This window comes from Anolis sagrei, chromosome 4 (genome assembly GCF_037176765.1).
Source record: "Anolis sagrei isolate rAnoSag1 chromosome 4, rAnoSag1.mat, whole genome shotgun sequence".
NCBI lineage: Eukaryota > Metazoa > Chordata > Lepidosauria > Squamata > Dactyloidae > Anolis > Anolis sagrei.
Genome location: NC_090024.1, coordinates 42,030,676 through 42,058,360, shown reverse-complemented (window position 1 = coordinate 42,058,360; position 27,685 = coordinate 42,030,676). Strand labels below are relative to the sequence as shown.

Here is a 27,685-nt window from a genome sequence, read left to right as displayed (position 1 = left end):
ACATGAAACAATCAGTGCCAGCTAACACCTCCCAACAAAGCATCCCTCCAGGCAGGAATCAGCCAAGCTTTGAAGCTGCAAGGCTATTCAGTCCTAATCAAGGTGGCCACTTGCAATATTCACATTTGCCTCAAGAAGGCTAGAGTTCTTTCTCCCACCCTGGACATTTCACAGATATATAAACATCACCTGTCTAGTTTCCAACAAACCTCACATCCTCTGAGGATGCCTGCCATAGATGTGGGCAAAATGTTAGGAGAGAATGCTTCTGGAACATGGCCTTACAGCATGGAAAACTCACAGCAACCCAGTGATTTTGGCCATGAAAGCCCTCAAAAATACAGTGCAAAAACAAAAAACAAACTTGAGAGTAAGGAGGAGCACTGGGGCTGGCATCTGTCAGTTCACTCCTGATAGGACTCACATTCCATGTATGTATGTTCATATTTTTTGAAGGATATAATGGAAATGTATAGATGCTAAGAGGAATTGAAGAAGAGAAGAGATAGGAAGTTAATGTAAGAATTAAGACTGCAATCTGAAATCCATTTAACTTGGAACAAGTTTAATAAAAATTAATGAGAGCCAAGATACAAAGGATTACTATATGCCTTTCGCTTATTGAAAATCCTTGGCTTTTCATAGATTTCTATTCTGCTTTCTTTTCCTCATATCCACATTGCCAGCAGTTTTCAAGCAGACCTAATGAATACAATTCCCATTTTTAAAGTACAGAGTATTGTGGCCTGTGGGATGTTTTAAGTGGTTGTTTTTCATAAGTGGAGCACTTAACCAAGAACTTAGCTAGAGTTTTCAAAGTGAAAGTGCTTCCTCTCTGGCTTTCCACTTTCCTGCTCAACTTCAAAGCTTGGCGGAAGTGCTCCAGATTCCATGCTTGTACCCAGAGGCTATTGACATGGTATCAAAGGGCTTGTGCAATGCCAGCTTTATCCTTTTATTCTTATCTGAGTTTTCATCAGTAGATTCTGCCTAGTGAAACTGGCCAAGAGATATGAAATCAAAATCAGTTAGACACCACAAGCACATGCGAGAGAAATACAAAAGCAGCAACAAGTTTATGACACAAGATGTTCACAAAACTAACCATTTTAAAATACACAGGCATCTTTTTTTTAACTTTTTCTGTGTACAGTATTTGTTTTCTAGTTAAATCATTTTAGTAGTAAAAGTAATGGTTGGAAGCCTTTAGCCAACTCCAATCAATAATTGATTAATTGTGATGGCAAATTTTATTGGTAATACTGAGGTTTTGCAAATAAAGATGTATAGCTGCCTTCCATAATCTGATGGCCTAAGATATACTAGAAATGGTCAGCGTATTTGCCAAAGATCATGCAGTCTTTGATTGATGGAAATTAAAATCTACACATGTGGAAGACATAAGGTTGTGAATGTCTGATTTACAGTATATGGAACATGCCTATTTAATATAACATATCAGAATCAGATAAATAACAGTGCTAGAGACCAAGAAGTGGGTTTCATTGGTCTTGGTAATTCTTGATACTCCTCATAAGAATATATATAGCTTTATAAACTTGGCACAGCACTAGGACTATGTTATGTATTTTCAAATGATGCGTGCAGATCCAAGTAAGGTGGCCTTTTGAAGTTGACAGATCATGATTTTGTCAATGTTTATTGTTTCCAAGTTCCACCTGAGGTCTTTTGGCACAGCACCACCACCAACATCATTATTAAATTATCCATAAAAATCCATAAAATTCCAAAGTGCATTCCAATATGTGTTTACTCACACATAAGTCAAATTAGATTCAATGGATTTGCTCTCAGATAGACGAATACAGAGGTGCTAAATATTTTCAGTATTAGTAATGCTAAATATTTTCAAACAGTGATTAAGTTAAAAAAACTCTTAGTATCAAAGGAATACAAAAACAAAGCATCTAAGAAAATGCACTATTAAATTGCACTAATTCTACACTGCACGTAAAAGTAAAACTGGGAAAAATGACAATTAATATTCATGTGTGTATGATTTACTTTGAAAGTCTACATTATTGGCACTAAATGTATTGCACTACAGCAGATATGTTAGAATCATAGAATAAAGGAACTGGTAGTGGTGCAATGGGTTAAACCCTTGCGCTGGTTGAACTGCTGACCTGAAGGTCGGTGGTTCGAATCATGGAGATGGAGTGAACTTCCATCTGTCAGCTTCAGCTTCCCATAGTAACACTCTGGGCATCCCCTGGGCAAGCATTTCTCTCACGTTGGAAGCAACTTGCAGTTACTCTAGTCACTTCTAACATGACAAAAAATTGCACTTCAGCAGATATGTTAGAATCATGGAATAATAGAGTTGGAAGAGACCACATGGTCCATCTAGTCCTCCCCTACCATGCAGGAAAAGCACATTCAAAGTACCACTGAAAGATGGCCAGCCTTGGTTTAAAAGTATCCAAGGATGGAGCTTCCCCCACACTCCGAGCAGAGAATTCAACTGTTGGACAGCTCTCACAGTTAGGAAGTTCTTCCTAATGTTCCTGTTATTTGAAGCCATTGCTCCGGATCCTAGTTGTTTATATCTTTTTGGGTAATGACTTTGTAAAAAGTGAGTGCAGCCTAGTATGTCTCTATGGTCCCATAGAGACATACTTGGCTCTATTATCTATGATAATGCATTCCCTTCACCAGGGAATGTTCAAACGAGGTGTCCAAACAATGCCTCATGATAATGAAATTAACCTAGAATAAATTGGGAAATCCAGGTTTATTCCAGGTTAAAAAAACACCTCTAAAGATCTGAATCTTCCAGGAAGGTCCACATCTTTGGAGGTCTGGAGTCTGTGGAGACTGCTCCTGAAATTGCTATCATGCATGCTCTCAGGAGCAGTCTCCATAGCAATCCTGTCTCCACTGACTCAAGCAACCCATGGAGGAGGAAAGACAGTTCCAGTCTCCCCTTCTCTCCCCCATCCTGGTTGTAGGTCAGTAAGGCTCCTTACCAAGTGTGGAGGCTTCTAAATGACTCATGGAGCCCTGGAGGGGGAATTCCCTTCTCCAGAACTCAACTGAGTCATTTAGGCTTTTCCTTTTTGTAACTTTCTACATTCAGGAAAGGAGGGCAGGCGGCCAGTGGTCAAATCTCACCCATTATTATTGTGAATCGATGTAAACGTGGCTACCCCTCACTAAAAATGCAATGTTTTGGCCCTCTGTGTGGGTGCCAAATTCACATGAAACCAGCATTTTAAACACCTATTTCTTGCAAAGTTACTTTTACAATGATAAGAGCCCCATCTCTCCAAAAGGAACTTTCCCAAGCTCAAGTCTGTGAAACTGCACTATCAACTGCTTACTTAAGCTTTCCTAGGTGACATAATTCAAATTTAAACATAGAATGGTTCTAATATAATTGGAAATATACTTTTCTGGCAGATTTTTGGTGGAGACGTTAGATACTTTTATATGATATTTTTTTATCCAGTTTTAAAAGGATCTTTTTCTTTATGCATTGTAATTGCTTGCATAGTGGGTGCTATTAACATGTAAATAAGTACCATACTGTACTGTATTATTTACTTTACCAGTCTATTCCTTATATTTAGAATGAATACAGCATTGAGGCTTTATATCATGCCACAGTAAATGTTTACTTTTTTGGTGCCAATAGTATGCATGACTGTCTTTACTGAGTCTGAAACTTTGCTCTTTTTAGTTTATGTTACAAGTTTTACATCTAGCATAAGGACTCTTTGATTCTTTGTCTGAGATTTGTTTAGTACAGATTAAAAATTGCTTGTACCTGCACTTTACATGAAAATTAATGGTATACAAATAGCATGACTGGTAAATTGTTTGGAGAGAAATCAAACATGCAGTGTTTAAGACCTCACTGGTATTTTTGAAATGTTATGGTGTCAGAATATTGTTTAAAACTATCAACCTATTTTATTTTTTATTTTAATTACTAAACTTTTGTAACATTAGTTATAGATCAATACCCAGAGAAATCCAGTGGGGATGGAAAAGTGTTTTGCAGGAGAGTTTTTTTGTTGTCTATCCACAGACTCTCTTCTTAATGAGCAAGTCATTTTGCTATCATGGTCAATACTTTGAAGATCCCATATGGTTCTACATACTTGTTTCAGTTATTAGTTGTTTTGCTTGTTTGAATGTGTTATTGTTTGGAAATATTAACTTATATTAACTTACTGCCAAATTTCTGCCAACCTAGCAGTTTGAAAACATGCAAATATGAGTAGATCAATAGATACCACTCCAGTGGGAAGGTAACGGTGCTCCATGTAGTCATACCAGCCACATGACCTTGGAGGTGTTTACAGAAAATGCTGGCTCTTCGGCTTAGAAATGGAGATGAGCACCAACCTCCATAGTCGGACATGACTGGACTTAATGTCAGGGGGAAACCTTTACCTTTATCTAATGTACTGTACCTTCAAATCCCTATACCCCCTACCTAAGAATATGTCCATTTCACCCTCCTCAAGTAAAAGAAATAAGTCCTAATAATTTAGTAAACTTTTCTTCTGAGTAGACATGCATACAAGATTTCACTTTAACATTCTGATTGTAAAAAATGTTAGTACAGTAGAGTCTTACTTATCCAACATAAACAAGCCAGCAGGATGTTGGATGTTGGATAAATGAAAATGTCAGATAATCACAGAGGCTTCTGGGATTATAAATTCATATCTCTATCCTGGCAGAGATCAGTGGCGAGTAAGCTCTCTTTCTCTTTGGTTTTCCACACACTCGGAGAAAACTCACTCACCACTGATGGAAAAAAGAGCAACAAACAAGAATTGTAACAAAAAGGTAGATAGTACACTTACACAAATCCTCAAGACAGCTGCCCATCTTCATTCTTTTCTCTTCCCATATTTCCTACAAACTCCCGCATAGCTACGGATCCTCCTTCCAACTCAGACTGAACAATTTCTGCATGCGGTTGAGGGGGGGGGGGGGAGGCAGAAACATTATGCTCTGGCTCCTCCTTCAGAGTCCACTCAGTGGTACCGTCCAAAATGGGGAAGAAAGAAGGAAACTAAAAACATGACCTCTAAAGGAAAAATGCTGGAGGAAAGGGGGCATTGGATAAAAGTACTGGATAACATGGAAGGTCGGATAAGTTAAGGACGGATAAGCAAGACTCTACTGTACTCAAGTTTCTCTTCAGTCAGGGCAATGGAATATGTTGTCTTGGAGTGTGATTGTGTCTCCTTCTTGGCAGGTTTTTAAACAGTCTGTCAGGACTGTTTTGATTGTATTTTTCTGAATGGCAGGGGGTTAGACTGGATGGCCCTTGTGGCCTTTTCCAGATTTTGTTTCTATGATTCTAGGATTGTGTTATAGATCTAACACTTCATTACATTTCAGTTGTGGAATGAGTATTTAAATAAATATTTTGAATGGGAAAATATGTAATGACCTCATCAGACGCTTTCTGGAATCGCCATGCATTGTGGCAAATATGGTGGTGTCACTGGGGGCATGGGTAACCCGTTGCCCCACTCCACACATTGCCTGACTCGCCTGTCACCCCATCTCAAGGGCGAAGTGTCAGCCACCCGGCTTCCCTCCACTTATCTATATAGTAACATGGGAAGCCTCCTTCTCTTTCGTGATGGAGCTCCACCGGAAGTGACTCTACATCATGGGATGGGAGCTGGCAGGTGCCATTGCAAAAGGGAAGATCAACCGGCATATGCTACCGAAAAGAACCCTGTCTGATGAGGTCATAAAAGAAGGTATCAAAAATCATGTTGTGATGGACTCCATGTCACAGTTGACTTGTTGCTCATCAATGAACAAAAATAGTTCTGAAAAGATAAATACTCTGTGAATTGGTAGCCATTAGATTCAGGAATTATGCAAAAAGTTTAGAAGGAATCCTTAATCAGTCTACATCTCGTTGAATTATGGGTGCACATTTTGGGAATATTCCAAGGCTCTTCTTTGTCACTGGAAAATCAGATAGCCTGGCTTAGGCCTCTTCACACAGCTGAATAAAATCCCACATTTTCTGGAGTATTGCAGTGTAGATTCAGATAAACCACTTCAAAACAGATATGGTGGGGTTTACTGCCTTGATATTCTGGGTTATATAGCTGTGTGGAAGGACCCTTAGAGGATTAAAGTGCTTTTGGACAGTTTTGATCAGCTCACCTGCTGTGGCATTGGTTGAACAGGTGACAACAGCAGTTCATACAGTGATAACTAGGTTGTTGCAATGTGCTCTGTGCAGAACTCCCCTCAAGAATGATAAAGAAACATGTGCCATGAAAATTTAGTTTAGAATTTAAGGTGTTGTAACACCTTTTTTTTCTTTAGGTTGTAATATTTTACTTTGTCAATCCCATTAGAATTTTCATGGCAAATTCTACTTTTTGCTATGTGATGAATACAGATTTAGAAGAAATTAGTTAGGAGCTAGTGATGAGTGAATTCACGTGTCAATAATATAGAATCTGACTGGCAGTTTTACAGAAAATATATATGAAAGATACTCTGGGGTTTTTCATTCTTCAGCATCACTTGTGGCCTGGATTGAAAATCTATCATTCCATAATATCACCATTCCATAATATCCCACTTCATTATGGAAAGAAATAGGATCAAAGACTGCTATGAATAGAAAAGAGATGGTAGGTGCATAGTTCCCACAGAAGAGTCTGGGAAGTAAAGAATTGCAGGACTGGGAAAAGGCAGAATTTGGTAAATTTGATGAAGCTGCACCCCCACACCTCATTGAGAAGGCACTTTTTCAATATCAACCTTATTTAAATTTGCAAAAGAAAGTTTTTGTTCGTTGTGTGTTCCCATGTTCCATTTTTTTGGGTATGGTTATGTGTATGTGTACAGGCCATATTGTGGCATTAATGCTATTTGTTTGTGACATATAATGTTCTGAATGGTCTATGTGGATAATCAGAGAGCCTGTCTTGATGCAAAACATCACACTAAGGGCTCTTCCAGACAGGATCCAAAATGCGGGCCCTGTTGGACTTTTACTTGAGGCATCCAAACGATGCCTCAAGTAAAAGAAGATTAATTCAGGACAAAGCAGGAAAATCCTGCTTTATCCCGAATTAATTAGATACTCCATTCAACCTGGGCCTTCCTGAAAGCTTCTTAAACCGGCTTCATCATGGGTTTCAGCTATGTGTTGAAGTGCCCATAATGGCTACCTGTCCTCTTAAACCGTATGATTCATAGCAGGATTTTTTTTAAAAAAACAAAACAAAATAAAATGATTTCTTCAAATATGAGAAGGAAAAGATTAGCCTTCCATAAGCTGAAAATATATAATTATATGTTCTTTTCGTCCCCTTTCCCAGACATGGGATGTAGAGTTGGAGAGATCAGCACAGTCCTGGGCTGAGACATGTCTTTGGGAACATGGCCCTGCAAGTCTTCTCCCATCCATTGGACAGAACTTGGGAGCACATTGGGGAAGGTATGTAGAAAATAATGTGAAAATACGATTTTTTAACCACATGTAATTTGTTTTTATTTTAAAAATCAAATCAGATAGTGGTATGATTTTGGAATTTCTTTTACTCTCATTTATAGGTACAGACCATTAACATTTCATGTCCAAGCATGGTATGATGAAGTGAGAGATTTTAGCTATCCTTATCCTCAAGAATGCAATCCTTATTGCCCATATAGATGCACTGGTCCTGTGTGCACCCATTATACACAGGTGGGTATGCTTTTATAAAACCTAATAATTACTTTCTGTGTATGAATTTGATACAGATATTTTGCAAAGACATAAAACAACTGAAAGATGATGATGATTATCCCCACCTTCCTCCCAGTTTGGGACTCAGAGTTGTTTATAATAAATTAAAAACCACAAATATAAAAGTTTAAAAAAGAATAAATGATAAACCATAAACTATGAATTATCAAAAATAAAAATAAAACCCAGTTAAAACAGTTAAACAAACATATTTTCACACAGCAACACAACAATTAGGAAAATCTAGTACATTGTTTAGGATGAGCCCCATATAACGATTTATCAAATGCTTGTAAAACAGAAAAGATGTTACTGATATATAATAAGAAATTAGGTAGAGTGCCAGTCGAACACCATAGGGAAGGGAGAAAGCTCTTTTTGTGTTCCTACCAATTGTACAGTACCTGAGAAGGTAGTGGGACTGAGGCTCCTTTTACACTGCCATATAATCCAGATTATTAAATCAGATAATCCACATTATCTGTTTTGAACTGGATTATATATATCTACATTACCATACAATCCAGTTCTAAAGGTATAATCTGGATTTATATGGCAGTTAGAAGGGGCCAGAGTAAAGGGTCTTTCCAGGTCTCACAGTATGTGCAGGTTTGTAAGGAAGAATTGGTCCATGAAGTCATCTGGACCTGAGCTATATCAGGTGTTTTAGATCAAAAGCATTACCTTGAATTGTGCCTGGAAATCGACCGCACCACTTGCAATAAGGGAATTGGGTGTTCCCTATAGCTAGTTCCAATTAGCTAACTGGTTACAGATGTTTGGACCAGATAAAGTTTGTATTTGAAGCTACTGCTATAATGCCCCCCCCCCCCATTTTTCCTTCTTTCTCCTTTCATAATAGGGCTAGGAGGCAAGATAGGCAGCATCTAGCAGGTGTGATTGGCTGAACTGGCACAGTAATTTTTCCCCTCTGTCTACAATCTAGCTCTGTGCCTAAGGATTGCTGCAACTAAATATGAGTAATCTAAATCAATGGGTTACAAACAGTCACATATACATTATCAAGTGTTGACCAATTTCCCTAAAACAGTGATTGCTTAGTTGTATTGATAAAAGTTCATTTTGATCTTTATATTATACTGGCTTTTTCTGTCTGGGTTCATAATCCATAGAAAGAGAGCCAATATAGAATATAAAGAGCAAGATTATCCATGATTGCTTTTTCTGTGTTTGTATTTATTATACTCATTTGTCTTAGTTTGAATCAGGTGTTTATCTCCCTGATTTTTTTTTGTCTTAGGTGGTATGGGCAACAAGTAGCAGAATAGGTTGTGCTGTTAACTTGTGTCATAACATGAACGTCTGGGGGCAGATATGGCCAAAAGCAATTTACCTGGTGTGCAATTATTCCCCCAAGTAAGTATACATAGAGAACAGGTAAATTGATTACTATATGGAGCACAGAAATGCATGTGAAAGTTCCAGTTTAAACTAGAGAAAGTAGGAAGATACTTCAAAAAGCTTGGAAAAATATAATTTTTAAGATGCAGTTCCAAAATCCCGCCCCCCCTCGCCAGTATTGCTGCTATTTTTTCAACATAGGGATTTACTTATCTGTCTCTTATTAACTCCATATTCTTCCCTGTCCCTGGCTTCCTTGTGAGTTAGTGAATGTTAAACATCCTCTCTCCCCTACCATTACTTCTTTTCCCAAGATTTTCACTACAATCTTTTTCGTCTTAAAAGTAGTGGGCGCTGTAGCTTGAAGACCTCTGTGATCAACTGCTGCCCAAGCAGGATTCAGATACATATTATGCCTGCTAAATGGGAGCTGGTCACAATGATCGTAACAGAACCAAAATGTTTCATTCTTGTATTTGGGCTTGTGGATGTGATTGCAGTGCAATTACAAAAGCCATGATCTGGAGACCTAAATTTGGGAACTACTGTTTTATATAGTGTAAGACAATATAAGACCAGTAGGTCATGTTGGAGAAACAGCATTGTTTCTTGTGGAATTTTGGCACAGTGCAACACTAATGAAGTTCAAGTGTTCCAACATAAATATCATTTAGTCCAAAATCACAACATTCCAGGCATTCTTTACAATCTGCCAAGTCTATTTATGAAGATAATCTGCTTGTTTTGTAACAGATTATTAGAAGATATCTGATTGGCAGCAATTCAGCTGAATTATGGTGATCTTACATGGTGTTAAATAAGGTTACACTCAGCTGTGAAAGTGATTGGCTTTGGAACAGATGTTCAGAGCAATCTTATAGGCAAGTTGTGGTGGTAGGTAGCAGTAGAATAGACACTATATCTTTTAAGCACCCACCCGAAGAAGGCAGAGGAAAACCACCAGAAGTTCCATAAATCGTTTTCTAGGAGAAAAGTTGCTCCTAGAATGAAAACACTGCCAAAGCTCAGAGCAATAAAACCTCCCAGAAATGGGATGCATAGTAACTATTTATGAAACGTTTAGAGATAAGCCAGAGAGGAAGTAGGGAAAAGGTGGTGAAGCTACATGAAAGTTCATTCAACATTGGTGCTCCAGCCTCCCCATTGTGGTGGAAGGGGTAGGAACTGCAGTATCATTGAGTATTTATGCCCCTTGGACTTGGCAATGCAGTTATGTGTGTAAATAATAAACATTTTGTACTATTCAGTTGGTGTAATCAAAACATGAGAGATAAACCAAGTGAGCAGACAGGAGCCAAATAGCCAAGTGAGTAAATGGTGGCCAGGCTTACTTTTTGGGACAGTACTGAACAGCACTCCAAGTCCATACCTTTCTAATTAGTTCTGATTTTGAAATATATTCAGCAAAATAATCCATATAGATGATTTATCCTTTATATTTTTGGGGGAATTGTCAGAACAATTGTGAGAGAACAAACCTATTTCTTTGATATATAAAAGTGCTCCACAGTGTTTTCCTTATATTCTATCCCTTGGTATTCACAATTATTCTGTCCATTCCCTAAAATACCTAAAAGATTACACTAATTAGATGGTGCAAAAATGTTTATTATTTACACACCTGGGTTATAAGACCTGAATAAAATGGCTAGCTGTTGAAACTGGCAATTCAGCTTAATACTGAATCTCACTGCAGTCTGATATCAGAAAAGTGCTGCACATTGGCTGGGGGCATTCTTCACTATTGCGCCAAGGAGTTCCCACCCGCTAATTGAAGAAAGGGGACTTGCTGGGTTCACATTTCTTTCTTTGATGCTTTCTCTTTGATGCTTTTGCCTGTTTGTTAATGAAGTTTTGTAATCTTAACCACTTGTGTGTTACTGCCTTTGAATCCAAATAGAACCTTTGCTTCTGGCAAAACATATCCAAGATGTGGTCCTGGCAGGAAAAAGTACACATAATCAGTTGTGGCAGAATGCCTAAATTTTGCCAACAGAAAGATAATATGCATTTAAATTGGTGCTTCCCTTATTTTATTCTCCCTTTATCAGTGATAATGCACTTTGCAGATGGAGAGTTCTGGCTTTGCTCTATTATAACACTGGCCTATCAAGCATTTTACTTGCAAGGTGTGGCTTCCTTCAAATACAATAATGGGAAAGATTTCAACCCTGCTTAGAATCAGATGTGGATGTTGCCAAGTATTAACTATGCTCATCTGTTTACAAAGGGTACTTACAGTGCCTGTCATTCAATAAAATCTCTCCAGTGACTAACTTGCCCCTTTGCTTAGTATAATATATTATGGAAGTACCATTTATTAAATGTAACTCTTTGCTAATTTATCTATAGTTCATGGTCTAGGCTGCTATTTACACTTCTTGATGTTTTTTTAAAAGGAGAATGACTAGTGCTCATTCTCATGAAATCGACAGCTACAGTGGATGACAAAGGGTTTGTTGTGGGTATTAATATGAGTACTGTTTAAATAAGTGGTGAGTCATTTTAGCTGTGTGAAACATAATAGATATTGTAAATCTATTTCATTAAATAATATTCTTTTTCCTAGGGGTAATTGGTGGGGACATGCTCCATATAAACATGGCCGTCCATGTTCTGCATGCCCACCTAGTTTTGGAGGAGGCTGTAGAGAAAATCTGTGTTATAAAGGTATGCATTTGTTGGTATTGTTAAATGACTTTACAGTGCTGTCATGTACAATATTTATAAATATTAAATAATTTCAGTAACACTCTAAATTGCCAACTTTACATTTTTGTTGGCATTCAAAGGGGAAGGTGGTTCATGACTTGATGAGGGATTTTGTCTGTTGAACAAGGGCTTCTTCATATGCTTGGGCTGTGCAAAGGGACTTTGTAGAGAAGAAAAGCACAACTGATGGCAGTTGTTATATTCTAACAGGGTTTTTTCTGATCATGTCAGTAGTTCAAATAAGTCATGTTATCTACCTCAGAATTCCTCTAATAATAGAGCTGGAAATAACTGTGAAAAAAGAAGACGCTTTGCTTTCTGCAATAACATCTCCATTTTATCGTTCATTTAGTGCCAATTTATATGGACATTTATCTTGAAAAGGGATATAAATCAACTCTCTGGTGGTTTCATGATATACACATCTGATTTGGGTTAATATGGGCCAAAGCCACTAAATGTGGCCTAGAACCATGTTTACAAAAGTTGTAGGATATTCCAGAGCTCCCTTGAAATTCAGAAACTTAGCCATATTTTGGTCAAGTGTAAACAGTTGTACTACTTCCTATGTGGAAAACAGCTGTGGCCATGTTTACACCACCATCCTGCTTTCCCAGGGCTTAGGCAGCTAAAGTGGGTGGCCTACGGTATGCACTTTCTGTCATGACTGAGTGAAACAATTGTTGGTATCTAGTACAAACATTTTAAATCAGAACTGGGAAAATGCACCTGTCTGGATGCTGTTGGACAGCAGCTACCAAAAACCCAAACCAGCAAAACAGTGAGGATGGATGCTCTTGAGTTCAGTCAATAATGTTTGGACGTCCACATATTACTTACTTAAGCTTTACAGTGTAACCCTATGCATGCCTACTCAGGAGAGATCCTCACTAAGCCTGATGAGTCTTTCTTCAAATAAATGATTGTAGACGTTTCTAGAAAATAAAATCTGGAAATGCTTAAGGCTGTAATGCTATCAACTCCTGAGAGATTATCATGATTATCAAGATATATCTGAAATTTTCACCATTTACATTTTCAATCTTTCAGTGTGCCTGTTTTCAAAAAATAGTATTTCTTTCTTTCATTTGCTTTGACAGAGGGTTCAGAAAGAGTTTACTCTCCAGAGATGGAAACCAATGAAATTGAACGTCAGCAGTCACATGTTCGAGAGACATCACAAAACAGATTGAGGTCTCATTCTGCTGATGACAGTGAAAGAAATGAGGTCATCAGCAAACAACAAATGTGTAAGGAAAATATATTTAAATGTTTTAATTGGATTCCCAAGTGCACAGGAACACTGTAATAATGTTGGTTCCTTTCTCTTCAGCGCAAATTGTTTCATGTGAAGTGCGATTGAGAGATCAGTGCAAAGGAACAACTTGCAATAGGTAGGATCAACATGATAATTGATCAAGAATCCATTTAACCAACTGCATGTTTTGTTAAGAAAGCTTATTTTCTTATTATCCTTTTCAAACCTATTTTTCTAGGTATGAATGCCCTGCCGGCTGTTTGGACAGTCATGCCAAAGTTGTTGGAAGTGTTCATTATGACATGGTAAAAATATTAAAATTTGTATTCAGTCTAATTCAGTGGTTCTCAACCTGTGGGACTCCAAATGTTTTGGCCTGACTGGAATTTCTGGAAGATGTAGGCCAAAACACCTGGGGACCCAAAGGTTGAGAACCACTGGAACCCTATTTGAGTTCATTTTTAAGCCAGAAAGGTTAATTCAAGTGTTATTGTTGACAAAACATTATATGCAGAAAATGTGATTACCTTTCTGATTTCTACCTTGAAGCTGATTCTGTTTTTTATCTGTATCATATTAGGAGTTTTCTCCTCCCTTCATAGACAATTTCATATTTTCTAAACATATGTATTTTTTAAAATGTGCATTTTCTCCAATTAACTTAAATATATTTCAGTGGGTTGTCATATGTATTCACACTTCATATGCATTTGTTTTAATTAAACCATGCATTGATTAACTACCCATCTGAGATATGAAGATCTGATTGCATACTCCAAAAATACAGATATTCAATAGCAAATCGCATTTAGGTCAGTGTTTAATTGAGGAGAGGTACAAACTTGATGAACTGTTCAAAAACAGAGTGAAACAAATTTTGCTCCCATCTCTACCTTTAAAAAAACCCAAATTTTATTAGTGTTCCCATTCAGCATTAGACACTTGAATATACACCTCATATGAATAATAATTCAGAAGCATAGTTGGAGTAACATGAAATATCTGACATCATTATATAACTTTGCTCAATTAGATTGAAGCTAGCGTTTGTTGATTTGGTTACCTTCTTAGACACCTCAATATTTTATTTGGGAAATTAATGCTTCTCCCTTTTAGAAATATAATGAGGAAAATATTTTATTTTATTTTTCTTTTACCTTCATAGCAATCAAGCATTTGCCGTGCTGCAATACATTATGGCATCATTGACAATGATGGTGGTTGGGTTGATGTTACCAGACAAGGAAGGAAACATTATTTCATTAAGTCCTACAGAAATGGAGTACAGTCAATTGGGTAAGGAAACAGATGGTCATTGTATCAGAGTACTTTGTTACCAGGTTTTGTCATAATTTACTTAAGATGCATCTGCACTGTAAAATGTATGCATTTTGACTTCCATGGAGCAGTACTATGAAATCCTGAGATTTGTAGTTTGGTGAAACACCAGCATCTTTTGGCAGAAAAAGCAAAATAATTTGTAAAAACTACGACTTCCATGATTTCATAGCATTGAGCCATGACGGTTAAAGTGGTGTCAAATTGCATTTATTCTACAGTGTAGATGCACCCCTTATTACAGTAGATGATTGTAAAAAGGTGTAAAATCATTGAACAATTATACAGGTTGAGCATCCCGATTCTGGAATTCGGAAATCCAAAGTGTTCAAAAATCTGAAATTGTTCATGTTGATAGTTGAGGCTGTGACATCTTTGCTTTCTGATGGCTCACTGTACACACATTTTGAGGAACAATGTATGATAAAACAAGGTGGTAGGGTTAACATGTCCAATACTGATAGGGCAGAAATTTTAATATCTGATGGTTCAGTGTACACAAACTTTGTTTCATTTGCAAAACTATTAAAAATATTGTCAAAATGGACCCCAAGCTATGTGTTAAAGGTGTATGTGACACATCAGTGAATTTTGTGTTTAGACTTGAATCCCATCCCCAAGATAACTCAATATATGCCAATATACATATGCAACCACCCCCCCCCCCCATTCAAAATGCTTCTGGTCTGAATGCTTGCAGATAAGGGATATTCAACCTGTAGCAAATATCAATCTATTGAGTTCGTGGTGAAAAACAATATAATAGCTATGACGCATTCCAGTTTTTCCAAGATCTACAGAGTTCCTGATGTATTTCCCTTCCCCACATCTATAGTTAGTGATATTCTCAAGGTTAATCTCCCCCAACCCAGCAAAATTACTTATGGATCTCTTCTTGTTACACCACCATTCCTCCCTTTTACCCTGTGATTTTTCTGTTTCCATTTAAAAGCCTGAACTCTTTTTGTTTCATTTTCCTTTCCCTTTGGTTCTCTCCTTGCAAGATAAGTATTCTCTTCCTTTTCATACCAACCCAATGATTGCAGATTGCAAAGAGCAAACTGCTTCTGTAGGCTGCTCCTGCCATCCCCTTCCTGATATTCCACTATAAGGTGTGGTTAGGGGAAAAAAGATGAGTTTGTCCCCTCCAGCAAGAACTAAGGTTAATTTAGCAGGCAGAAAATTGTTTTTGGAGTGGAAAAGTATTTGTAAATACTTGATGGAGAGAAAAAGGGGGTGGGTAGGTTAAACTGAAAATGGCACTTCATGCACTAAAACATATCTTCTGCACAGAAAGCGAGTTTCCTCAAGTGAAAACATTTTTTTCTGCACAGAAAACTTTATTTTCTATGTAGAGAACAACATTAGCAGTGCAGAAAATACTGTGGGGTGGTGGGTTATTTTGCACAAACCTCAGATGTGGACTGAATTGCAAATAGTCCTTAAAACTGCATTTTTCAAGGACATACTCTCATAGCAGAGAGAAAGCTGTTATATTGCTTGATCTTGCCAATGAAAATGAAAATTACAAAGATTTACTATGTCTCTCTTTCCCTATCTTCCTCTCTGGCCAAGTGGTGGATGAGATGGATGGATTATTCTTGCTAGGCAACTGAACTGACAATTAGGCTCAGGGGTGCAAGAAATCAGGGGAAGCTACATTCAAACTGCTTTTGTTGCCCTTCATGTAACCTATGTATTTTTAATGTGGTGGCTAGGTAGTTCCTAAACACTCATCACAGTTAGGATTCAGTAACTCATATGCTTTTTTGAAGACCAAAGTATTTTCTTAGTTCCAACAATCATGGTCATAATAGTAAAGAGTAGAAAATCCTGGAATGTGTAGCAAGGAAAAGTAATGTAGTTTATAGAAATATTCGTAAGCCATAGAACAGTATAAACTTGATAGTCAGCATCTAATTATAAACTTTTGTGGTATAATAATGAAAATGTCAAATAATAGATATTCCATGTGTCTAAAATGTTATATCAGTTTTGATTAAAATTATAAATGTAATGCAAATTGCTTAGAAATTTATTTTGCTTCCATTTCTATTATTTCTGGTTTTAAATATGCCCAAGTCACAATATGATTTTGAGGTATTTTACTGTTCTATATTATGATTGCACATCACCATCACCATATGTGTTATGTTGCCTGTGGGAAACAATGATGATATAATAATAATAATGCTGGTGCTCTTTTCATTGCAGGAAGTACCAGTCTGCTAATTCCTTCATAGTTTCTAAAGTAACAGGTTAGTGTTTTTTGATATTATATAATTCTGTTGGTTTATTTCTTTCTCTTCCATTTTATTGCATATTTTTGTGGAATTGTAATTTTTGTTTTAAATCTCAGTACAGGCCGTCACTTGTGAAACAACTGTGGAACAACTGTGTCCATTTTACAAACCAGCTACACATTGCCCAAGGTAAACAAAACAGTCCTTCCCATTGTTTAACAACAACAACAGCGACAACAACAAAAACAATGCTTTATTTGTAGACTGCCCTATCTCACCAAAGAGACTCAGGGTGGTTTTCAACATGTATGGCAAACATTCACTGCCAAAAAGAGAAAAGCATACAAACAAATTATATCAGGACAGAATACATTGAGCAACATAAAAACAACCTAAATTTAAACTTAATACCAAACAAAATAACTGACAATGAAAACTCAAATGACCCCTTATTGTGTCCACAACTCAGTGAATCTACAATTAATTTTCCTATCCTTTCTGCTATGGAATAGATTTAGGGGAAGGTAAGATTTCCATGGGAAAGGGAAAAGTAAAATCTTATATGTTGTGAGATTTCAATTATAATCTTTTTCCTTCATTGATTTATTTTCTTTTCATTAAGTGTAATGTTAGATATTTTTATTGTAATCATTTCATAGAATATTTATATCTGAAAATGTATCTTGTTTTCTTGTTTCCTATGATTTAAGGTTGTATTGTCCTCACAATTGCATGCAGGCAAATCCACACTATGCAAGAGTAATTGGATCACGGATTTACTCTGATGTAAGTAAAAGGTCATGTTTGAACCCTAAAATAATTGCATCTATACTAGTATTAATATGCCTATAAAACAAGGTTAAAGGGTAGAGTATCCAAATATTAAAATTCCAGGTTCAGTAGAAGTTCAGACTCAGTAGTATTCATACAAGCAGGTAATGGTAATAAATTCTTATGGTTATAGTATAACTCTTAAAACTGAATTAGGATGCTAAATATTTAATTTTAGAGATCTATTTTTAAACTATACTTTTTGAATTTGTTAGTTATACAGAAAAGGACATTTTATCTTGTGCATTTTACCCGCCCATTGTGTTCAATGTTTCACTATGTTATTTTGCACTGCTTATTTTATTTTGTTACTTTATGCATGTTATGGTGATGTAATTTTTCTTTTGTTGCTTTGTGTTTTATTTGGCTGTATTGTATCTTCAGGCTTGGCCTCATGTTAGCTGCCCCAAGTCCCCTCTGGTGAGATGGTGGTGGGGTATAAATAAAGATTATTATTATTATTATTATTATTATTATTATTATTATTATTATTATGGTTTTGAAACACAATTCTTTAGACAGGCAGAAGTGGGTGGAAATCTTGTTAATTGCTGATGAAGAAACATTGGATACTTTCAGTAACAAAACATTTTCTCACTAAATAATGTTACTTCAGTTTCTTTCCCTTAATTTATCTAGTGTCTTTTATTTAGTTTCTGTCTTTGGGGATTGCCCCACCTTTACGAACTTCCAGAAGGGAGCAAGGAAAAAATGTGTAGCTATAGTGAGGCACTGGTGGCAATGGGATCTACACCTTGGATTTTCATTCCATTCAATTTGTTGTTGTTGCTGTTGTTGCTGTTGTTGTTGTTGTTGTGAGCCTTTAGGTTGTTTCTAAAGTAAGATGACCCATTCGCAAGATTTTCTTGGCAAGATCTTGGCAAGATTCATTCAGAAGATGTTTGCCATTATCTTCCTTTAAGTATGAGAAAGTGTGAATTGTTGTAGTTCACCCAATTGATTTTCATGACCAAGTAGGGATTCAAACCTTGGTCTCCACAGTCGTTGTCCATCACTCATACCACCACACCATTTAATGCGGAAGGGCCTTGGATCAACTCTGTGGCAGCCAGATGTTGCACAGAGTTTATCTGGGATAACATGGGGGAAGCTTACTTTAGCAACTTGAATTAACTGAAGTTGGGGATACTCTGGATTCTGAGCCAAATTTGCAAAAGTATCCCCTAGCTTTGGATCCATGTAAACAGTTGGGCTGATTCTGAGGTGGAAGTCACTGCTACAGTTTTCACTTCCATCCCATTATTTCCCAGGTTCAGGTAGTGACATGGGTCCTACAGGTTGGCTGGGGCAATTGAAGAAGAAAGAGGCAAGAGGAGGGGTGATGGCCAACTGGTAGGACATATATTATGGCGAGAGACCACCATGGCATGGAGAATTCAAAGTAATGATAAAGGTGGCTGTCCAATGGCACCAAACTGGGTTTGGTGCTACTAGGAAGTTGGGACAGCCTCCCATCTTCGCAGCATCTGGAAGGGTGCCTGTGTAATCCATCCCAGTACTGATCTGGCATATGCCATGCTAGCTCTCTCCTGGGATAGCGGGTTAGAGACATGAATTAATACTTATCTTGTTCTTCAGTTCAACAAACAAATCTAGGAAAGGCTTTTTATCTGGTTTTATGTAAAATATTCATATATTTTACCATTTCAAGACCTTCATAAAATTTCATAAAATTTTGTAAAACTTTGGTCTTTATGGAAAACTCAAAAGGGAAAAAACAGTGCCATCTCCAATGTTTCTGTACAACCTTTTCTCCCCAAAACAAATTGTGTAAGTGAAAAATCACTTGACAGTTGACCATTTTTTAGTATAAGGATGATTTACCTGTCAAAAGTATGCTCTTGACCATTGAGACAGGTGCATAAAAGGATTTAACTGCAAAGCCGATTTCTTGAAATGCTTTAATATAGCACTTAGCCAAGATCAATCATCCTTATTAACCTGATTAGCGACAGTTATGGAGGTACAGGTATCTACCGATTAGAAAATTAATCTAGGTATATGGTCAGTTGATATGATTAAGACTTTCAGGATAAACACTGCTTTTCATCTACTTCCTGATAGTTTGTGAAGCCATTTTTAAAGCAATCTTTGAATGTTATTATTCATTTTAAGTTCACACATTTCATTTTGTACTGCTTTTCCTTTTACTCTCTCACTAGTTTTAATTATTTGGCAAATTATTCAATAGTCTGTTTTCCCTTTCTTTCTTTCTTTCTTTCTTTCTTTCTTTCTTTCTTTTGGGAAGCACTGAATGCAATATGAAAATATAGAATGCTTCCTTGATTCAGTTTTTAGGTTGATATGTATGTACACAGATCAGATAGATAGATCTATATACAGAAGATAGATAGATCTATATACAGAAGATACAAAGAAAACAGCAGAATTCAATAGGGTATTTCCATTATTTACTCAAGTAATCCCCATACACAATGTGTGCTGCTTCCATGATATTGGATTTAGCCTTTTATTGTGTATTTTTGTTTTGGTACTTGAAAGAGCTGTGGTTCTAAGTCATCTCTGACACTTTGAGGTCACAAGAATGTGGCATGGCAAGCAGTCAAAAAACGAAACATGCTTCTTGCCAAATTCTTGTTTCTACAGCTCATTTTCGTGGCTGAATAACTGTAGCAACAGTGGCTTCTTAAGAATTTACGCAATGCCTTTTTTACAATATGTACCATATGTTGATTGCTGAAGATGGTTGCTACTATGTAGGCTGATAACAGCTGAAAATCATGATACAGTTTAGATTACATGTTTCTAGATATATGAAAGCAAACCTGTAATCTTCTGCTACAGGACAAGGAAAATGATTAGGAATTACACATGGTATGAATAATACTAGAAACAAGCATTGTCTGTGGAGATGGGATGTTTAAAAGTGCCTTTATAAAGTTGATAACTTGCCTTTGCAGGCCAATACTATGCTGTAGTAGGTATTTGGCATTTTGCTCAGTAGCAAAAGAAGGAAAAATCATTAAGCAGCATGGTATTCAGATTATGTGACCTGTTAAATAGTGGTACACTCCAAAGGGTTCACAGCACAGCAGTAAAGTCAGGTGTTATAATACTGCATGAAATGTTTGTGCTAGCATTAGGCTATTTTAGGTATGCTTGAGGATGTATTTTATCTTAGTACAAAGTTGTGGGTTAAACTTTGAGAAGAAATTGTTTCTTTAAGAGTCATGCCATGTAGTTTTCTTAGTAAACAATGTTTAAATACACCTTATACATTGCCCTATATACTCATGTATATCTAGAAATTCAGTTTAAAAATCAACCTCAAAAAATCTGGGTTGATTTATCTGTGGGTCAGCGTGAGTACTGTACCTTAACTTTATTTTAAAAAAAGGAAACATTCCCTTCTCTGAATAGAGTGGTGCAAGGCAAGAACTTAGGCCCCTTCTACACTGCCATATAATACAGATGATCAAATCTGATAATCCACATTATCAGCTTTGAACTGGATTATCTGAGTCTACACTGCCATAAATCCAGTTCAAAGCAGATCATCAGGATTTTTATGGCAATATAAAGGGTTCCTAAGGCCATTCTACAGAGTTAACAGGCACCAAAGAGAATGCTCTCTCACTCATGCCCACCAACCAAGCTTGAGATGGAGGCTGGACCAAGAGAAGAGCCTCTCCTGAAGATCTCAGGACCTGGGCAACTTTGTATAAGGAGATGCGGTCAGCCAAAAAGTCTATGGCTTTAAAGGTCATAACCAGCACTTTGAATTGTGCCCAGAAACAAACTGGCAACCAAAGAAGCTGCTGCAATGGGAGTTGTCCACTCCCTGTATTCAGCCTCATTTGACTGCATCTCTTTGGACCAGCTGAAGTTTTCAAGCACTCTTCAAAGGCAGCCCCATGTAGAGTATGTTATAGTAATCCAGATGTAACTAAGGCATGTACCCTGTGGCCAAATCTGGCTTCTCAAGGAATGTGTGCAGTTGGTGCACAAGTTTTCGTTGTGCAGCGGCCCTCCTGGCCACCTCAGATACCTGGGCCTTCAGGTTCAGTGCTGAGTCTAAGACAGTGGTTCTCAACCTGGGGTCCCCAGATGTTTTTGGTCTTCAACTCCCAGAAATCCTAACAGCTGGTAAACTGGCTGGGATTTCTGGGAGTTGTAGGCCAAAAACATCTGGGGACCCCAGGTTGAGAACCACTGGTCTAAGAGGAACCCCAAACTGCAGATCTGTGTCTTCAGGGAGAATGTAGCCCCATCCAACACTGGTAGGATCCCTATTTTCTGATCTGCCTTCTGACTATACAAGATATAGGACCTTATCACATTGGGATATAATCTGTTTATATCAGTATGCATCCCATTTTTAAAGGACTGGATGCATACTGATTTTCGTGGTGGTTTCACTACAGACTGCAACTTGGAAAACTCCAGAGGTTTTCTTTGATCTGGCTTTATCAAATTATAAAAATAGAACAACCTCAAAACAAAACTGATTTATAAAATAAAAAATGTATTCAGTATTAATCACTTACTTTTTTCTACAATGAAGGAGTAAGAAGTCCCTTTAAAAGATATGTCTATTTTCTATTTACAAATGTGCCTCAATAGTCTGTGGACTGAAAATGAAGCTGGGAAGAAATGGATTATGGAACACATTCTCATTAATCTTATTTAAGTTCTGTTGAAATTGCATCATTTGTAATTAAAGTGTCTCTTTAATGTCACCGGAATTCCAATTTGTCTCTGTTTGGCAAAAAGTTAACCACTTTCCAATTCCCTATGGACTGTAATACAAGAGATCAAGACTTGTATGACTTTGAATCAGTTACCAAAATCATGCTGAGAAAATGCTAATTAAGGAAGAAAATAGCAGTTGCATTTGTTATTGTTGTGTGCCTTTAAGTTGCTTCTCACTTATAACCCTATAATGGGTTTTTCTTGAAAAAAAATTCTCAGCAGCTTTGTCTTTGCTTTCCTTTGAGACCGAGAGACCTGCCCAGTGTTACCTGTGGCTTTCCATGACCAAATAGAGATTTGAACCCTGGACAAAAGATACCACCACATTGGCCTATGTATTTTATACATTATAATAATCTAGAATTCTAAATATCATAACTTTTGTGATGGCTCCCATGGCTAGATTGTTTTGTCTTGGTTCTTCCAGCAAGCAGGAGTGGTTTAAAAGACTGAGTATGTTCCATGGTTTCTCACAATGTGTGAATAAAACATTCTGGCTTGTCTCTAAGCAAGTACTAAATCATGGCTTATGGGAGACATGGGCAGAAGTTCCATAACTTATTTGCTTGGCAAGTTTCAAGTAAGATGGATTTGGTTTTAGGGATTGTGATGTATAATGGACTGTTTTTAAGTTGTTTTAATTACTGTTGATATATGTTTTATTTTTATCTTGTTGTTGTGCTGGCATCGAATTGTGCCTTTTGTAAGCCACCCTGAGTCCCCCGTCGGGGGTTGAGAAGGGCGGGGTAGAAGTGTGAGAAATAAATAAATAAAAATAAATTTGTCTGATTTTGAGGCATCAGTACAACCAATTATTACTGAAGTTCAACCAGTGCAAGTCTGCCATTAAAAAAAAATCTCTTTCAAATTTTCAGGTATCTAGCATCTGTCGTGCAGCTCTACATGCTGGAGTAATCCGCAATGAAGGGGGCTTTGTTGATGTCATGCCAGTGGATAAAAGAAGAATGTACATTGCTTCATTTCAAAATGGCATTTTTTCAGAAAGGTATAAAGCACAACTTTGAATGAAAGTTGTTTACTATCCACTTGCATACACCTGCTTTTCTGTGCAGACCTTCATTCCAATTTTAAGTACTTTGACTATCTGTCATGGTAATTAAGAGGACTGAGTTGCATAACAGCAGCAATTGCCAGGAAGAGATGCAGTGGTACCAGAACTGGCTGTCTCCTGTAACTTAAAATTATAACCCTAAAAGCTGCTTATGGATAAAACAACTCTCTTGTTCAATGATGCTGTAACAAACAGGGTAATGTTTGTTTGAGAGAATTTCATGAATTTTCTTTACAGATGTCAAACTTAATTTCTCTTTCTGCCCAGGTAATATAGAAAGGACATATGCAAACCACAAAATATAGTCTTGGAAAGTGGCGTCCTTAAACTAAGTTTGATTTGAAGCACAACACTTTGACTTGGACCACAAATCTGGCCTGATTGTTGGAAATCCAAATATTCATGCCTACTGTTGACTGTAACTGGACGTTCAGATTTGGCTGTAACTGTTTTGTTTCTCAGAATTGGATGAAATTTGCACACATAGTCACTTCTTAGCATGGAATCATGCCTGCCAAACATAGAAGAGAATTTCATGCTGTGATATATATATGTCTGCCCATCTATCTATCAATTATTTTTTTTGGAAAAATCAGAAGATGTTTGCAAACATCTGACCAGTTCCAAAGAAATTAAGTCTGCTGTGTTACAGAAAAATAGTGGATGTATTTATTTGAGATATTTTAAACTAACATAAAGCAGCAATTATACAAACACATAACTATTTCTGATTCATTTCTATTTCTATAACTAACCTAGAAATACAAATGAATCCGAAAGAATGGGAAAATAATAGTAGGGAAACTTTCAAAGTAATAAAAAACCCTATCAATCAGTGCATTACATGTTTTTATCCAGAAAGCCTTCTAAAATCCAAATTATTTTGTCTTGATATTTTTTCAGAGTTTAAATAGATTAGAATAACAGACTTCTCTAGTCAAAGACGTTGCCAGGCAAAGAATCACACAGTCTTGATGCTACCACTAAAAAGATCCTGCTCCACATAATTATATGTCTTATCTCATATCAGAATCAGAACATAGAAACACCACAAATCCCAGAATTCATGTCCTGCATAGAGGACAATTGTAATCAAGAATTACATTTTTTAAGGTCTTGAGAGAAAACTGAACAAGATAGGGCAGACAACCTTTTAAAACCAGGAGCTCCCGCATTCTCAAGTGGGGCATCCAAACGGCACGCCACTTAAAAATGAATTTATTCACCGCAAAGCAAGAAAACACTGCTTTGTAACAAATTAATTTGTTAGTGGGTTTGTTCCATGCCTTTTCGAAAGGTGTGGGGCAAATCTATTATGGCTGCTGTCTGGACTGCCCACTCAGAAGTCCTGGGACTTCTGAAGGGGCCATCCGCACAGCCATCTCACGTTATCCAGCCTGAGTCAAGTTGGAAAATGCGAGAAGGGCCTAACCTCCCCCCCCCCCCACACACACACCCAAACCCTTTTAAAAATAAAAGAATTTACCCGGCTGCTGTTAGCATGGTGCCGGAGCTCTCCTGACGCATAGGGGTGACATGCCAGGAGAAAGGAGGGAGGAGGAAAATTGCTTCTGCCTCCCCGCTTCTCCTGGCATGTCATTCCTACATACCAGGAGAGCTCCAGCGCCATGTTAATGGTAGCCAAGCAAGTTCTTTTATTTTCAAAAAAAAAATTTGGGGGGTGGGTTGAGAAGGGGGTGGGGTGGGGACTATCTCCCTGTTCTCCTGGTAGGTACCGGGAAGACATGTAGACAATGCCCAAGGAAAGCACAAGCTTTTTTGATGGTATATGGACTACAGTCTACCCTGACCAGACTTTTTAAACTTGGATCGGAACGGACTTTACCACTGTCTTGAACTGCTCGTAGTCTAACTATATGGATAGGTCCATGACTAAAATAAGGGTGCATGGTAAGTTTGGGATTTTATAAATTAACTTATATGAACAATAATCTACTTTATTTCCTTCTCCAGCTTACAGAATCCTCCAGGAGGTAAAGCATTCAGAGTGTTTGCTGTGGTTTAAAGACTACAACAAAATTTTCAAAAACAATATCAAAAGACTGTTTGGAAGAAGAGAAAGAAAATTCCATTTAATCTACTTCCTTGAGTTTGTATAAAGGTGTAATATTGCTGTACAGAAGATATTTACTATTTTCTGATTGAAAAAGTGTTTAACTTCATGTAAATCTTAATGGGGAAACTCTGTAAAATCAAACATGGGAAAACACGTAAAAGGAACTACAATGAAAAATAACTTGTTTTGAATCCTGTGTTAAATATTGCTATATTTTCTTAGCATTTTTCCTATGCAGTTCAAAGTTCAGAAATGTTTCATAGTTTTTTTAAAAAAATCTGAGTACACTTTCATGATGATATTATATATATATATATATGCCACTAATATTAAATGTAAAGATATATGTATTATAGATGTCATTCTCATATATATATATATATATATATATATATATATATATATATATATATATATATATATGTTTCTTAAATTGGGAAACAACACTGGTGCCCTTAAGGAAGCAATCAATGACAGGTGTTACTAGACAATTACCTGAACAGAAACCCAAAGAAATTCATGTTTGCTAGTTTTACTGTCAGACTTCTAGAATGATGTAGGTGTTTAAACATTGGCCTTGGGGAATATCTGCACTGACCACTTCATGTGGATTGAAGACAGCTTGAAAGATGTGGTGTTTAAATGCCGCATGATGTGAATGCATACAATAATGCAAATTAACATCTTTAAACTGATATAAATACAATCAGGATACTCTGAAATAAAGCATGTAATCAGCTCACATAGTTATAAATCACATTAAATGGTGAAGCCGATTAAGGGAAAGATGCTCTGTACAGTGGCTTTGGAAAGAGGGAGTTGGAAAGAAATCCTACACGGCTGCTGATTCTGGAACTGTATTGCAGACAACTTCTCTGGTGCTTATAGGTCTTTACCGGGTTCCAGGGCTTCACATATAATCATCCTCATATTGAAATCACTTCCTCCTTTGCTGGATTTACATTACCTTAAGTGTTCAGTGTAGATGTGCTCTAGGACTCTGGGTTCAAATCCCCACTCAGCCATAAAGACCCACTGGGTGACCTTGGTCAAGTCATGCTGTCTCATTCTCAGAAGAAGGAAAAGGAAAACCTTGCCAAGAAATCCTGTGATAGGGTCTTCGCACTCTCTCCCAACCTCTTTAAGAAAATATGAGTTTAAACAGATCTTGGAACCCTGCTTACTGATATTTTAAAATACATTCATTGCTATGCTTGGGGTTTTTTTCTATACAATTTTTAAAAAGGAAAACATAATCAGCAGTTACTAATTTGCTACTAAATAATCATTTGCATAAAGAAATACAAAAGATGACATGAAAGCAGAGTGGTTTCATTTTGGAAGCATATCAGGCATTATTGGGTCTGACATTCTAATAAAGCTTTAGTATAAACTGAATTATAATTCCTTGTGCAATGTCATTTCCCACAAATGGCTTTACAAGTATGATTTTGCTTGTAGGACTAATACCACATAGTATGTATGTTGCCATATATAATATTGGAGAATGGTGAAATTGCACTGTAAATTATTATTTATTATTATTTCAAACATTTATATCCCATCCTTCTCAACAAACAATTGCAGTACAAACAATTAACATTAAGTAAACCAACAAGATTATAAAAATACATTAAAATATTGACCATTAAGTATTAAAACACAATGGAGCCTAAGTCCCAAATCCAAATCATAATCCAGAGTTCCAGTCCAAGGTCTATTCATTGACAGTTCTCATAAGTCATTGCAATTGCTGCTTGATCAGCTGCACAAATGCTTGGTCCCAAAGCCAAGATTTAAGCTTTTTTCTAAAGGAGAAGAGAGAGGGAGTTTCCCTGATTTCACTGGGGGGTGCGTTCCATAGATGGGGGAGGGCACCACCAAGAAGGCCCTGTTTCTTGTCCCTGCCAATCGTGTTTGCGAGGGTGGTTGGATCGAGAGCAGGGCCTCCCTTGATGAACATAAACTCTGAGGTGGATCATAGAGGGAGGTACATTTGGACACATAAACTGGGCCAGAACCGTATAGGGCTTTATAGATCAAGACCATCACTTTGAATTGTGCTTGGAAATGAATGTGTAACATAGAACCCAAATATTAATTTCTTTGGCATATATTCCTGCAGGGCAGGATATGATGCAAACTCAGTTATTTCGTTTGATCTCAATTATGCAAAATAGCCCTTTGCATTAAATCCTACCATATTGTGGTACATTAGGGAAAAGATGTATTGTGTTATGCTGTAAAATTGCTAAATATTTTTGTGTGTGTGTTCTTTTTT

The 27,685-nt window shown here is 37.0% G+C and overlaps 1 protein-coding gene across 1 annotated transcript in view; it reads left to right on the top strand.

Moving 5' to 3' along the window:
• Positions 1-27,475, top strand: part of CRISPLD1 (cysteine rich secretory protein LCCL domain containing 1) — a 38,654-nt gene extending 11,179 nt beyond the window's left edge. Inside the window, exons 3-15 of the mRNA XM_060775501.2 lie at positions 7,347-7,465; positions 7,582-7,714; positions 9,018-9,133; positions 11,709-11,809; positions 12,952-13,101; positions 13,185-13,245; positions 13,348-13,414; positions 14,275-14,405; positions 16,662-16,705; positions 16,807-16,879; positions 17,401-17,476; positions 23,131-23,261; positions 25,302-27,475. Of these exons, the coding sequence (XP_060631484.2) occupies positions 7,347-7,465; positions 7,582-7,714; positions 9,018-9,133; positions 11,709-11,809; positions 12,952-13,101; positions 13,185-13,245; positions 13,348-13,414; positions 14,275-14,405; positions 16,662-16,705; positions 16,807-16,879; positions 17,401-17,476; positions 23,131-23,261; positions 25,302-25,353 (1,254 nt within the window). The 3' untranslated portion in view covers positions 25,354-27,475. The remainder of the gene's footprint in view (positions 1-7,346; positions 7,466-7,581; positions 7,715-9,017; positions 9,134-11,708; positions 11,810-12,951; positions 13,102-13,184; positions 13,246-13,347; positions 13,415-14,274; positions 14,406-16,661; positions 16,706-16,806; positions 16,880-17,400; positions 17,477-23,130; positions 23,262-25,301) is intronic.
• Positions 27,476-27,685: the final 210 nt, after the last annotated feature.